At 41.3% G+C, this 14,979-nt stretch overlaps 1 protein-coding gene across 3 annotated transcripts; it reads left to right on the top strand.

Annotated features, from left to right (window-relative positions):
- Positions 1 to 1,717: 1,717 nt before the first annotated feature.
- Positions 1,718 to 14,748, top strand: MIF4GD (MIF4G domain containing). 3 transcript variants are annotated; one of them, XM_039342921.1, is made up of 6 exons: positions 1,718 to 1,865; positions 8,464 to 8,600; positions 9,064 to 9,173; positions 10,971 to 11,126; positions 12,422 to 12,514; positions 13,207 to 13,434. In XM_039342921.1, exons 2-6 carry the CDS (start codon positions 8,519 to 8,521, stop codon positions 13,432 to 13,434), a joined length of 669 nt encoding a protein of 222 aa, XP_039198855.1. In that variant the 5' UTR covers positions 1,718 to 1,865; positions 8,464 to 8,518. The 3 variants fall into 3 exon arrangements, with proteins under 3 accessions (XP_039198855.1, XP_039198856.1, XP_039198857.1); XM_039342922.1 differs by having other exon boundaries at positions 1,740 to 2,199; positions 13,207 to 14,748; XM_039342923.1 differs by lacking the exon at positions 1,718 to 1,865 and adding an exon at positions 7,082 to 7,927.
- The last annotated feature ends 231 nt before the right edge of the window (positions 14,749 to 14,979 follow it).

Here is a 14,979-nt window from a genome sequence, read left to right as displayed (position 1 = left end):
CTTACATCAGAAGACAAGACCACGAAGGGTTGGAGAAAACAGGTTTTATTTGCGCAAAGGTGCAAAGAATATTCATATGACAAATTCTGAACCCTGGGTTATTTCCAGGGTATCATTTTTATACAGCTTGCCGCCCACGCTTAACCTAATGGATGACTTCTTATCTACCTTTAACACACTAAAAGAGAGAAGTTCATGTCCTGAGACCACACACATAGGAAAAAGGGAAGTTTATACAATGTGCAGAAAACCACATTCCCCTACACGCGTAATATCTTACACCATTTGTGACTTTTGGTTGGCACCTCTTGTAAAAATGTTTCTTCATAGAATTGCACACAGGTTATCACATTCAGCCAGTTTATAATATTAGTTAATGCTTGCTAAACATCACTCTTGTTAATTAAAATATAATTCAAAAGTATTTTATCATTTCTCTTAATGGCAATTTTTCATCTACCTCACAACTACAGCTGGATATGGATGCAGTGACACAGGCAATTAGGGGCATGCCACATGTTGCTCATGTAGTACCTTTGCCCTATGAGCTGCACTGATTATTGGCAGGTTTTCAGAGGCAATTCAAGGTGTTGGTTATTACTTATAAAGCCTTCGTGACCTGGTTATCTAAAAGACTTTCTCTCTTCCATAGTTTCAGCTCAACCAGTACAATTGCGCAGAGCAGGCATATTCCACCTGCTTGTGGAAACCCTGTCTGTCCCATTTCTGATTTCCCCTTTTGCAGAACATTCCTTAAATGGGACATCATCTCCATAGAAAAGGAATTCTGATGTCCAATGACAGGTATAATGTAGCGTTACTTCTAAATTCAGTAATGTAATGTAGTCCCTGACCTCTGCGTATGCAGCAGTAGCATTAGTGGAGATGTGGTGACACATGAGATTTTAAAAAAGACTTTGAAAGTATGGTGTATATAATGAATATGCCCAGGATAATATTTCTGTCTCTCTCTGTGTGTGTGTGTGTGTGTGTGTGTGTGTGTGTGTGTAGAGAGAGAGAGAGAGAGAGAGAGAGAGAGAGAGAGAGAAAGAGATACAAACCATAAAGGAATTTGATGGATGCAATATTTATGTCATATTAAGCATATGGTTTTATATATTATGAGAGATTAGTAATCAACCCACTTATACTTAATTTTAATTATGGTGATCTCTGATTCCTGGATTTTGTCAGAATTTCTCCATGTTTTACAACTCTCATTAATTCTCAGAACTATCTATGTTCGTTTGAATTTATGGGAGTTGAATAAAGTCTACATATTGTTAATCTGTGCCAGTAATTATTTCAGTTAATGTATATCATTCATGAGACATTAGTAATTGGCTGCTGGACCAATTACTTATTTTGTCTCTGACTGTGTGTTTAACTGGTGTTTCTTATTTCCGATTCAGGCTTTAGCTGTTGGATCTCAGATTCTAGTATGGAAAGGCAACCAAACAGGTTAATTCTTGCAGGATGAAATCTGGATCGGTCACCGGGACCAGATAGTTAGGCTTCCGAGCCTTCGGACTCATGCTGGAGCTCATCCTGGAGCCCTCTGGTCCCAGTGACCGACCCAGATTGGATCCTGCAACATTATCCTCCTGGGACTTATTTTGCCTTCATTCGAGAAGTTAACTCTTGCAAGCCTCTTCAGAATCTTGGTTTAAAGGAGGGTACCTTCATTTGCCAGCAGGAGGCGCTGTTGCAGGTACACTGTCACTCTCACTCTCTCTCCCTCCTTCCACGCACCTTGGCAAGGAAATGACCTAGGAGGAAACCTCTGGCTGTGTAAACAAAGGGGGGAGGAAAGTGCACCCCCCCCCTCAGCAACTGAGTTTCAGGAGTTGCCGTCGGAGCCCAAAGTGAGTGAAGGGCGAGAGCGGCCTCTGCCTTGCCGGAGGGGCGCGCGCGTGCGCGAGACGGCTGCTCGAGGCCAGCTGGGCGCTTCTGCCGGTGGCGGGGCCGCCGGGGCCAATAGCCAAAGGATGCCCATCCTGCACTTGCACTCCATGCTTGAGCTGCTGCCTTTCTTGCTGCTGATGCTGCTCTTTTTGGTGGTGGGCTTTTTTCTGATATATCTCCAGCGACCCGAGCCAGACCCCAAAAAGTATTAGGGGCCCCGGGGGCGCGTTTTCCCAGCGTCAAGATGCCAGCGCGGCCCTGCTGACCCCGGAGGTGTAGAAGGCGAGAGAGCAGGTGGGTGTCCGTCCAACTTCTCCTTCTCGCTTTCTCGGGCCTGCCTAAGAAACTCGGGGTGCGGGTCTTTTTGAGGTGATGGGTCTTTCCTCCCCCTTGATAAGTTGGCTTCCCTGTTGAAAAGCTGATTTTTAAAGTACAGGTAGTCCTTGACTTACGACCACAATTGAGCCCAACATTTATGTTGCTAAGTGACATTTGTGGTGAGTTTAGCCCCATTTTACCACCTTTCTTGCCCCACTTATTAAACGAATCACTGCAGTTAAGTTAGTAACACGGTTGTTAAGTGAATCTGGCTTCCCCATTGACTTTGCTTGTCAGAAGAACTCAAAAGCGGATCATGTGACCCTGGGCTACTGCAACAATCATAAATATGAATCAGTGGCCAAGCAATTTAATTTTTGATCATGTGACCATGGAGATGCTGCAAAGAAATGGTCATAAGTCTTTTTTTCAGTGCTGTTGTAACTTTGAATAGGTCACTAAATGAACTGTTATAAGTTAGGAGTAGCTGTAGAGCCATCCGCCCACACTCAAAAGTCTTTGTGGTTAATTTGTTGGATTGTATCAGTCAGTGTTTTTATAGGTAGGTTTAAAAGAGGAATGAAGAGTCTCTCTGGTTTTGCTCCACTCCCAGGGACTTGTTGAACACATCAGCATCACATCGTAGGCAACAGTATTGAAGTGGTTGCCTTTTGGTGTCTTTCCCCCCAAAAAAAGTTGTTTTCAGGAGTTGGAATAGAACCAACATTGTTGTGTATTTAATCTGTGTAGACACTTATTTCAAATACATGATGCTAGGTGACTTACAATATTAAATGAGTAAAAATATATACATAAAACACACAGTGGGAAAAATCCTGAAAAGATATCTATTAACACATCTAGGACGCAGGCACAAAATAAGACAACAACAACAACAGTAATAATAATAATAATAATAATAATAAAGTTGGAAGGGACCTTGGAGGTCATCAAGTCCAACCCCTGCTCAGGCAGGTAACCCTATACCATTTTGGACAAATGGCTGTCCAGTCTCTTCTTAAAAACTTCCAGTGTTGGAGCATTCATCTTCAAGCCTTTAGGAAAGGCCAGCGGGGTTGGGGCTAGTCTGATCTTTGGAGGGTTGGTGTTCCAGAAGTTGGGCATCAAGCAACTGTAGTTCTGTGTGGCATTGCGTTCCCCCCAAAAGAGCTCATTCATAATATGAGAGCCCCGAATTCATAGCTGCTGTGGAACAGCTAGTGAGAACTGTGGCCCTGAGAGCTTTTGGCCATTCCTGAAATAGGTTACAGCCTCTAGATCAGCAGCCCCCAATCTTTTGGGCACCTGGGACCGATTCTCTAAAGAGAGGTTTTTCTGGGGACTGGAGGGGGTATGGTTTTGTGTGCTGCCTGCATCCCGTGGATGGGGCTTCGCTTGTTTGCATGGTCCGGTTTCTGGCATGCCACGGACTGGTGCTGATCCACGGACTGGGGGTTGGGGACCCCTACTTTAGACTGCTTATCCCAGAAAGAATCTGCTGGCCTATGGCATGTTGGCAGGGTGTGCTGGTTGAGAACTTCTTTACTCATGAGGTACAACTAGAGAAGATTTGGTGGAAAACTTTCTCCATCCCTGTGGTACAACTTACCTTCAGAACTATGATCTATGTCCTGATGTATGATGTTTGGAAAGTTAGTCAAGACCTGTCTTTTTCAAAGAGTAATTTGGGACCCAACCATTGTACCTGGGATGAGTGATGAGTATTGGTTTTGGATGACTGTCTCTCTTTCTTTTAAACAGGTTATCTTTTGTGGATGATGCGCTTATATGTGTTTGCTTTTGTAAGACACTTGGGATCAGCCAGATGAAGTAATTGTAGTTATAAACAAGGTCAGATAACCATTTTAGGCAGCTATAAATTGTGGGAACACATATTTGGGCGGTGATCCAGCTCATTTGTTTATGCATTTGGTCACTTGAAAAGAATGAAGAACTTGTAGGAATTGGGTACACACACACACAAGTATGTCCAGCTTAGGAATTTGGCTAAGTATATTCTAAGTGATTGGCTGCTTGTCAGTGGAATCTCCTGCAGAAATTCTGAAAAAGTTCTTAAGTATTCTTCTATGGTCTCATGTTATCTCAGGGCCACAATCATAAGCCCAGAAAGCAACTTTCTGGTTAGCTGTCATCTTGACCTAGGCTAGCTGTCATTAGGACCTTTGCTGAAATTCTGTATAACCACATTAAAGTGCCTTATACTAAGATTAGTCAGGATCCCATCTAACCCAGTGTAGTTTCTGCTGGCAATGCCTCTCTAACATGAGAACCACTTTTGCTCATTGTAGGTCAAAATCCTTTTAAGCTATAGATGCTAGGGGCTGTTCTTGCATGTGAAATCAATGCTGTGCCCCTAGCATGACCAGATCAGCCCCCTATACAATTTGGATTGAAGTTAGCAGGCTTCCAGATTCTAACCAGAAGGCGGGGAAAACAGTTTCTATACATGTCAGAGTAATCACAGGGTGACCTTTGACCATAGTGACTGCTGACTATGCAGAAAAGTAATTGATCTTAAAACCTAGCTAGAGATCACATGCCCTGCACAGGAGAAAGATTGCTATGACTGCTCTGGTATGTGTTGAAACTGACTTATCAGTTGGGAATTCTCCATGCAATAACAATGCTGGCTGTGCTCTCCCATTAATAACATTGCTGTTTAATGACAGCAGTTGTCGTAAAAAGGGAGTTGTCATACCTTTAGTAAGTTCATGGCAATGCATGTTGTGTGACTATACATGAAGGCTGTTCTACCTCTGGCTAGTTTCCTCATTTTGCATGGGTAAGCTTTTTATTTTATCTTTTATTTGATTGATAGCCTGACTTTTTAGTCAAGCAAAACTCCCAACAGCTAGATGTCATACTAGATTCTACACATCTAAACTCTGTTTTTCAATAAAGAGACCACAGTAGAGCAGCAGACTCTTGTGAAAGACTGATTGCCTTCCACAAAGTAAAAAAAAAAGTGGCATTATTTCTATAGTTCATGACACCAAAAATCAGCTGCATGATTTACTCACTGTAAATTTACAATCTTTATTACATTGTGAAGCTTACTGTGTGACAGTATGCACGCCAACCCTCCAGATCTTTCTGCTCTAAAAGCAAAAAATAGATCCCTCTGTCACGTAGCCAACATTACAATGCATGTTTCATTTGGTGCTGCAATGATGTCCGTTGAAGCAGAGTGAACATCTTTCAACATTGTTCACGTGCACCAGCTGCCGTGTCACTTCAACAAGAGAGTCTTGATTCAGGGATTGTTTTATACTCTGGGTTAAATTTATAATGTATTCAAGTCACCTTTGAATATAGGTTAGAACACTAGAACCTCTAGTGCCTTCACAATACAATGGCTAAGTTGCTAATTCAGACCATTTTGAAGATGCATTAAGACTATGGCAGTGTATGGTATCTTGAAGATATTTTTATGACGGCATATTTTGGTGCTTTACAGTCCAATGCATGTTGGTGTTTCATTAAAATTCCATGGTCTGAAGGTCTGCCAGTCTCCACATGTTTATATATTGACAAGTGGCCTTTCTTGGACTCTCAAAAATAGAGATCTCCATAAGAATGCCTCAGTTACAGAAAGTTTTCTGAGGCAGAAAGGCTTGGTGTCTCTTTTATTATATCTTGTTGCTTAAAGAAGATTTTATTTTCTCAAGGATTTTTGGATTTTTTTTAACTCTTATCTGTTTTATCTTTGCTAAGGAATTCTTACTCTGCTTTTCATCTCCTGTTTCAAATGATGATTTTTAAAATTGTGGACTTTTTATTTTCTTTTGGAAGCCATTTGGAAAATGGTTTATTTATCAGTAATTCAGTATCATTTATGATTGATAAGAGCTGCTATGAAGTATAAAAACTAGAGAATATTAACAACGGTGATTTTTAAAATAATTGTTGTGCTATATCCAAAAGCAGGCCTTTGAATGCTGCCTCCAACTGTTCCTTTTTGGAATTGAGTTCACACAACATGCTATTAGATTATCATTTATTTAATTCATACTTTGATGAATAAGTTCCATTCACCTAAGTTCATGCAACATACTAAGCCAGAACTCAACCACACACATTATGACTTAGTGTGGTGTGTGTCCTCCTGTGCTAAAGCATCTCCTTATTTTTGTGAGCAAACCTCTTGCAAGATTTTCTTAGTGCATTACTGCAAATCAAGAATGATCAAGCAAAGCATCTCAGACTATGAGCTGTGAACCTCTGGGAGAATCTGTGGGAGATTGCCTTGTCTTTTTTACACTTTCACAAGAAAATGCTTCTCCAGACAGAACAGAGGTGTGATCTGAAAGGCTTCCAGCTTTGCACATATCACCCTACCTCCAGCAGATGGCCTGGGTTAACTTTCTCCCAGTGCTTTGTTCCCTTGAAGAATACTTGGGGGGTTGGTGGGCAAAGGGTGATCAGAGTTATAAGTATGAAGAGGAGGAAATACAGTACTGGGGCTCATCTTTCTTCTCTCATTTTCCTCTCTTCCCTTAGGCCAATTGGAAAAAGTCATGAGGCAGGGCAGGGCAAGGCAGGGCATCCTCCAGTTCCACTTTTGCCTTTAGTAGAAAGAGAGGTAGATATTCAATTAATGCGATAATGGTGGAAATAAGTATATTTTTGGAAATGGAAATTTCCCTTTGAAATATGGTCTAGTTCAGGGGTAGGTAACCTTGGCTCTTTTATGACTCGTGGACTTCAACTCCCAGAATTCCTGAGCCAGCCATGCTGAGGGGAAAGGGAGAGGTTTCCAAGCTGAGCCATGCTGGCTCAAGAATTCTGGGAGTTGAAGTCCACGAGTCATAAAAGAGCCAAGGTTGCCTACCCCTGGTCTAGCTGTAGTAGATTCCCTGTCAGCTTTTTGAGGGTGCTGAGCCCAGCGTTCCTCCCTCTTAGTCAGACAGGCTGGAACTGCTGATAATTGCAATTTTGCAACTTCTGAAGGATTACACAGATTCATTTATTGTTTTAGGGAATCATGATCCCAGAATGATCGGGAAATCGTGATGTCATAGCCTAACTCGAAAAAGGTTAAATGGGAAAGGCAGCGGTTAGGTAGCAGAAGAGATACAAGCAAGGGTTTCATTAAGTTAAGGGAGAAGAATTCAAGACAAGGGAACGTACTGATGGATGGGAAAAAAGGGAACCATTTCAGGAAATGGTACTTTACAAAGAATGGTTAACATTTGGGGAGGAAATGTGAGCGAATGAACAGATGAAATTGAACAAAGAATGTGAAACAGAGATACTATAATCGGGCTTAGAGGTGTAGGGACCAGGAAGAACACTCAAGATGCCCCAACGCCAGATGTTAATTGGGAAGTTAATAGAATATTAACACAGCTGCTCTTCTTTGAACATACCTTCCAACCTCTACTCTTTGAGTAGATTCCAGATCTTCAAAATGTTTTCCGTGGATTCCTGTCTTGCCTTGTCAACTCACATTTGCCTGACTGACTGAAAACTGAGGAATTTTGATGAGTGAGCAGTGTGCTCGGCCCTGGATTCAGAAATTCTGCGTTTGGCTTACTGGAGTAGGGGAGCCAATGTTGTTCGATTGTTTTGCACGGTAAAGCACCTTACTTTCAAATAGCAGAAAAAGGAGAGATAGCTTTGCAGGAACAGCAGCCATTCAATTGGGATACTATCTGCCGGTGTTGGAAGAGAATCTCCCCAGGTTTGTTTTATTTTCATTTGTTATCCAAGGGTTTTATTGCCTTTTATCAACTTCAGTAGTATTGTTTTTCTCTTTGCACGGGCCCTAGAGCAGTGGTTCTCAACCTTTTTAATGCCGCAACCCCCAACTGGTCGTAAGTCGAGGACTACTCAACCGGTCATAAGCCGAGGACTACTCAACTGGTGCAGCACCATTTGCAGAATGGGATTTTTGGCGGGCTCAGCAGGGCAGAGACAGCCTGGACAATTCCTATTGGCTTTTGAAAGCCAATAGAATTAGACTCTATTCAAGAGAATCTATTCTATTGGCTTTCAAAAGCCAATAGAAATAAAAGGGAGTAGCACAGCTAAGGAAAAGGGGGGAAAAATGGCGGGCTGCGTTGTTTGGCGACCCCCGTGAAATGGTCGTTCGACCCCAAATGGGGTCCCGACCCACAGGTTGAGAACCACTGCCCTAGAGCCTCACCTAGGCAACAACCAATGCACCATCTATCCCTGGTTCAAAGGAGCTGTTTGTGATCTCTCCTCTCACCACAGGTCCTGTGAATTCAGCAGCTTCCCTGACCTAATAGCACTTGAAAGAGGGAAAGGAATGGAGGAGACCAGCAAGGAGGACTATAAAATATATTCATTTGATTCAGAGGTTCAGCAGCTACTGAAAACAGCACTCAAAGGTTAGAAGCTCTTTCTTCCCCCCGCCCCCTTTGCCTTTCCATTTCTTCCTTGGCCCTCAAACACACAATCTTTAAAATTTATAGACAAATGAAGAAATTGCCTGCTGCCATGGAAACCTTCTGATTCCTTAAACTCTGCTCTAGAGGCTCTTTCTTCAGGAGCACATGCATACATAAGACTTTTTCTGCAGTTGCATCCCAGTTGTTGAATAATCTAATCCAAAATACACTTGGTATTTATTTTATTGAGCCATTGGCCACTGTGTGGTTCAGCACACTTGTAGGGCATGCAAGTAAGAAAAACTGGTGTATCCCAGTTGCTACTTTTGCCGGCAAAATTTTTTGGTACATGTCCCCAAGTTTGCTTGGAATGGGGCTTGATGTGGAACCACCTATGTGATGTCTGTCAAATGGATTTACATTTCTTTCAGTCTAGAATTGAATGTTGCCTCTTGTTCTATAGATCCCAGCAGCGTTCATCTGGAGAAAGTGGCCAATATAATTGTGGACCAGTCCTTAAAAGATTGTGTGTTCAGTAAAGAGGCCGGGCGCATCTGTTATGCCATCACTCAGGTGAGGACGACTGAATAGCCCTTCTTCTGAGAATTAGTAAAAAGTTGAACACCATTTCAACTACGGTATACCTTGGATTCTCTTTGTTGATACTCAGCATTGTTTCATGCCTGTGAATGGTGTGGGATGATGTCCCCATTTCTAATTTGAGGTAGACTTGTATAATGTAACATAAGATAGTAATAACAAGACAATAAAGCTATACTCCCCTCATACTGCATATAATATGCTGTATGCATAATATACTATAATAATATAACACCACATAGTGTAATTAGTTGATTACATATAAAGGAGCCTGTAGGTTGCATTAAAGCAGGGTTCTGGGCATGCCTATCTTTCAGCAGCCACGCTTCCTTTCCACAGATGGAGCTTGGCTTGGCCTGAGCTGCAGAACATGTTTGGCATCCAGCCCAGAGGAGAGGATAGAAGCTGAATCTATCCCTTCAACTACAGCCCCTGACTTGGTGAGCAAAACTCACTAAATAACCCATTTAAGTTTTGCCTCCCTCTACATTTTGTGCCCCTAGAGGCTCCTGCTTCTTTATGTATGTTTTGTCTTCCTATGGGTGGGGTTTGAACAATGTGGGCATGAGAGAGAAATGGATATAGAGCACAGATCTCCTTTCCAAGCCTAGTTGCACCAAAATAGCAAATGTTGGACAGATTTCTAGTGTATTCAAGTATATGGGACAGGGTTGTATTACAATACCACAACATGTGTTTTGTCACTTGCTTCTCTTCACTACTGTGCAGATGCCTCTGAGGTAAAATCCTGTGAGGGGGAAGGTTCGTTCTCCAAGCTTGTGGGTTGGTTTCTGAATGTTTCGTTACCAGGCTAGGTAAACCTGTGCTACCACCAAGACAGGAAGCAGATGTGCAAGACATGGTATCTATTGGCTGGAAGGCAGTTTATGGGAAATTTTGCTGGAGTAACTTTAATCCAGTTCTTCCTTTCCGGTCTTCTAATTTCATGAGTGACAGGCAAAGGAAAAATACTGGATTCTTCCTATAGGCCTGGGCCTGCTGAGCTGGAAGATTGTCTGTGCAAATCAAAGAGAAAAACTTCAGAAGCCCCAATTGTACACATCGGGTGTTTTCAAATGTATAATAATAATAATAAAGTTGGAAGGGAACTTGGAGGTCATCTAGTCCAACCCCCTGCTTAGGCAGGAAACCCTATACCATTTCAGACAAATGGCTGTCTAGTCTCTTCTTAAAAACTTCCAGGATTGGAGCATTCACCACTTCTGGAGGTAGGTTGTTCCACTGGTTAATTTTCTAACTGTCAGGAAGTTTCTCCTTAGTTCTAGGTTGCTTCTCTCCTTGATTAGTTTCCATCTGTTGCTTCTTGTCCTGCCTTCAGGCGCCTTGGAGAATAGCTTGACTCCATCTTCTTTGTGGCAACCCCTGAGATATTGGAACATTGCTATCATGTCCCCCCTCGTCCTTCTCTTCATTAAACTAAACATACCCAATTGAGCTGCCTTTCCTTATATGCTTTAGCCTCCAATCCCCTAATCATCTTTGTTGCTCTTCTCTGTAGCTCCAACAGGAATGGATATATGTCTGATGCATGTCATTCTCTTTTGACAGCTGGGAATCACTAGTTCCCTTCAGCATCCCTTTCCTGACTTACCCTTTCCCTGGTCTCTGCTTGTGTTCACTTACTGTCTGGGTCAGAGTGCTGTGCAACAGCTGCTGCGAAACTGTACACGTGAGCAATATAAGGGGAACATGGACTGCAATATATTTTGATTGCATACAGCTTATATAGGCACTTGATGTTTATCACAGGTGGAAAGCAAACAAACAGGCCAAAGTATCTTCCGGCGGTGCCTTCTCAACCGACTGCAGCAAGAATATAAGGACCGTGATGAATTGCGAGCCCATTCCCTCCAAGCCTGGATCTGCTATGTCACTTTTATCTGTAACATCTTTGACTACCTGAGGGTAAGGGGACCCTATTGAGAACATCCAAATGCCTCAGATCAACCTTCAGAGTTGGCCTGGTCTTGGCTCATGTTTCTCTTTTTCCCAAAACATATTTTAAGTAACTTCAGTTTACAGTAGTACACAACTTATGACCATAGCTGAGCTCAGAATTTTAGTCATAAGTCATTGCAATCAGAGGTCAAGGCATCCTGTGACCAGACCATATATATATATTTTTTACACTGTTTGTTCTGGTCATTAAACAAACACCACAGTTGTTAAGCAAATCCATTTTCCCCAATGGGTGATTTTTTTTTTCCTGGAAATTGGAAATGAACACTGGAAACTGGCAAAAAAAAAATAAATCACAAATTGTGGTCACATGACTGCAGGACACTGCAGTCATAAAGATAAGCTGGTTGCCAAGCCCCCAAAAGGTGATCATATAACTGGGTGTGCGGTCATCGTAACTTCAAAAATGGGTTGTAAGTAGCTCTGGGAGGTCTATTGTAACTTTGAATGGTTGTTGAATAACCAGTCATAAATCAAAGACTATCTGTATTCCCAGGTGGTTTAACAGAAAGAGTAATCCTATGTAAGATACGTAGCAATCCTGATCTTATTTCCAAAAAATTATTGTCTAACAAGAATTCCCAACCCATTGTGCTTTTGACATTGGTAGTTTGTCTCTGATGCTTTTGCAGAATGGCTGCATTTTGACTAATGGACCTTGAGGTATTCAAGGGATACAGCTTGGAATAAAAATACAAGCAATAAGGAAAAAAGAAGTGATAAATTAGACTAGTCATGAAGACTAAAATTGCATCCATAAACCTTGAAAAATTCAACAAGCAATCTTTGCATTGCATTGTTAATATGGTAGATGAGAGGCACAAAATGAATCTCTGAATGGCAAGCATTCTTCAAATGGACTGCTGTGCTTAAGAAGCCCACTCACCCCACTTGAGACAGCCAGGAGATCACAGGACTCCACTAAAAATTTGAGTGCAATGTTCCTCAACCTGATCCCACATATGTGTTGACTACAAAGCACATAAACCAAGCAGTTGTACTTGCTCGAATGTAAGTGTGAAGTGTAACTTCACACATTGGAAGGCAATAAATTCTGGAGGTCACTCTGAGGTGTAACATCTAAATAAGTGAAAAATACCATGAGCTTTTAGTTACTTAACTTAATACAGTGGCTTAATTTTTTAAACTCTCCCAGTGCTGATAAGAAGTTGAAAGTTGGAGATGGGGATTAAACATTCCAAAATGCTTATGAATATGACAAGTCCACAATCTCTTAACAGGTCAACAATATGCCCATGATGGCATTGGTGAATCCTGTTTATGACTGCCTCTTCCGATTGGCACAGCCTGATAGTCTGCAGAAAGAGGAAGAAGTGAGTTCTCTTGGAACAAAGTGTGGATAACATGGATTTGGTTAAATCACAGTTCTGGTGAATAATTAAAAGAATGGGGAAAGGTGGAATAGATTTGAATGAAGACAGTCTTGTCTTATGGAGTGGCGTTGGGGAATACATGCAAGGAAGTGAAGGGGTAAAGTTACAGTGTATGTTAGAAAGTATGAATTGGTATCATCTACATTGTTGTGGGCACCTATGAAAGTAGAGATCAATTGGTTAGTGTAAGATGCATGTTACATTCCAATGAATTGTACTAATGAAAGAACCAGACAAAATTGTAAAGTATGTTGAATATATATGCAACACGGTGGAAGGGATAAATGAATGAATGGGTGGGAACAAACAAGAGAGTACTGAAAAAGTTATTGAACCATTCAGAATCCCAAGAAGGAATGAGAATGGGTATTGTTTAATGAGAATATGACTAGAAGTGCAGACTTTTAAGTATAAAGCTATTGCTGTGTGCACCTGGAAAAGGAACAGTTGCCATAATCCCTGGCCAGAATGGCCATATCTGGATGGCCTTATAGCTTGAGGACAGCTGATATAGGCCTTGAATTGTGGGTTGTTGTTGTTTTGGTGGGTGGTAACATTGGAAGAGAATCCTCAGGGACATGTGTGGTAATGCTCTCAATTCGTCAAGATATTTGTTGCTTTCTTGCCTTAAGGTGGACTGCCTGGTCCTGCAGCTGCACCGCATTGGTGAACAGCTTGAAAAGATGAACAGTCAGAAGATGGATGAGCTCTTTTCTCTTCTGCGTGATGGATTCCTTCTGCAGGAGGGTCTCAGCTCCCTGTCCCAATTGCTACTCCTGGAGATCATTGAGTTCCGGGCCACTGATTGGAAAATGACAGAAGCAGCCCAGAAGTATTATTACAGTGAGGTCACTGACTGAATACTCGAACCACCAGCAAAGCCTGCATTTGCACCAGCAAACTTTACACCAAAGCTGCAACTTGTTGAACATTTTTTTGTTCCTAACCCTTTTGTTATAGAACATATCCCCTGCTCCTTTGTGCCAGGGAACTGCTGCCTAAAACCGAGGAGCTGAGAGATACATGGCCACTGCTGCTCCTGTTGTATTGCACTAAATACTGACTTGTGTTATGTCCTTTTTGCAGGCTAGACTGGCATTTTACACGGGGAGGTTTTCTCTCCCTTACATTCAATTTAGCAACATCAATGGCAGGTTTCAAAAAACTAGCATAGGAATGATTTTACATACACTGCAAAGAAATATCAACTCTTTCTGGCCTGTACTGGTAAGGTTTTGTTTCGCTTAATATTTGATAACTGGCCTCAGTTTACCCTTTTTTGAAAAAGGAAAATAATTTTGTGATCAAAGCTCAAGCGTCATTTGCTTCTTTGTAGCCAAGCTTTCTCCAATAAAACTATTAATCATTCTGGAATCCAAGTGGTGCCTAGAATAGACTAGTCTGAAATTACAATGTTTCTTTTCTCCTTAACTATAGGAAACTAGCCTGACAGGGAGATTTTGCATAATAAGGGAGATTTTGGTGGACAATCTTATCACTGCCAAGCAGCATATAAAATGGCGTAATCCAAGAAGGGCTACATTGATAGTTAATTCTTACCTACCTAGATGCTAAATCCATCACAATAAAAACGATTATCTTATATTAAAAAAAGGATAAGAAAGGAGACAGTTTTTCTCTCCCTTTTCTACCTCTCCCTTAAGCAAAACAGCCCTGGTAATTAAACATGTAATTTAGATTCCTTACAGGCTACAGAGTTCTTTCCTTGAATAAAGGGTCAAATTTTTTTATTAATGTGGTGGTTTTCTTCAACACAATGCCTTCCAGATGTGGACTTTAGCCTTATGGAAGTTCAAATCCAAAGTATATGGTGGGCACCAACAGCACTTTTTTTTTTTTTTAAAGGAGGCTATTATTGAGTACTTTGATCTTTCAAGTATAGGAAAATGCTATGCAAATATTTTCCACTTGCAGCTTTCAGTTTTCTTCCAAGCTAGATTAGTTTTTAGCTAAAGGTAGCATCTTCTGCTTCCAGAACATGCAAAGAGACAGACTTTTCCAAAGCCACAGTAGAATTAGCCTTTTGGGGGAGTAGGTAACAATTCATTTTACAACATTTCTCTCCAACAATACTTTAAACCAATGTACTGTAAATTTTTCCTAAGAGACTTGGTTCTGTTTGGAACTTTTATAAACTATTTTACACTTCTGGCTCCATTGTTTTTTTTTCTCTTCATTCTAGATCAAATTAAATCAGGGAATAATCATTCAACCAGATGCATGACGTGACCTTTCATCAGAGAGAATGGTACCCTATATGGAATCAACAAAAAATGTTGCCACCGGAAATGCTTATTATTTAAGATTCTAGCCTCTCCATTTATTCATTTTGTCTTTCTACATCATCCTGAAGGTTTCTCCAAGAATATTAGTTAAAAACAATT

Source organism: Crotalus tigris, unplaced genomic scaffold, assembly GCF_016545835.1.
Source record: "Crotalus tigris isolate CLP2741 ecotype Arizona unplaced genomic scaffold, ASM1654583v1 scf7180000017814.3102382, whole genome shotgun sequence".
Lineage (NCBI taxonomy): Eukaryota > Metazoa > Chordata > Lepidosauria > Squamata > Viperidae > Crotalus > Crotalus tigris.
The sequence above is the reverse complement of the archived record's forward strand: the minus strand, read 5'-3'. Positions and strand labels throughout refer to the sequence as shown.

Coding starts and splice junctions, on each gene's coding strand:
- MIF4GD (XM_039342922.1), top strand. CDS start 8,519: ATGGAGGAGACCAGCAAGGAGGACTATAAAATATATTCATTTGATTCA. Junction 9,174..10,970: donor TCTGTTATGCCATCACTCAG/GTGAGGACGACT, acceptor TGTTTATCACAG/GTGGAAAGCAAACAAACAGG. Junction 12,515..13,206: donor GTCTGCAGAAAGAGGAAGAA/GTGAGTTCTCTT, acceptor TCTTGCCTTAAG/GTGGACTGCCTGGTCCTGCA.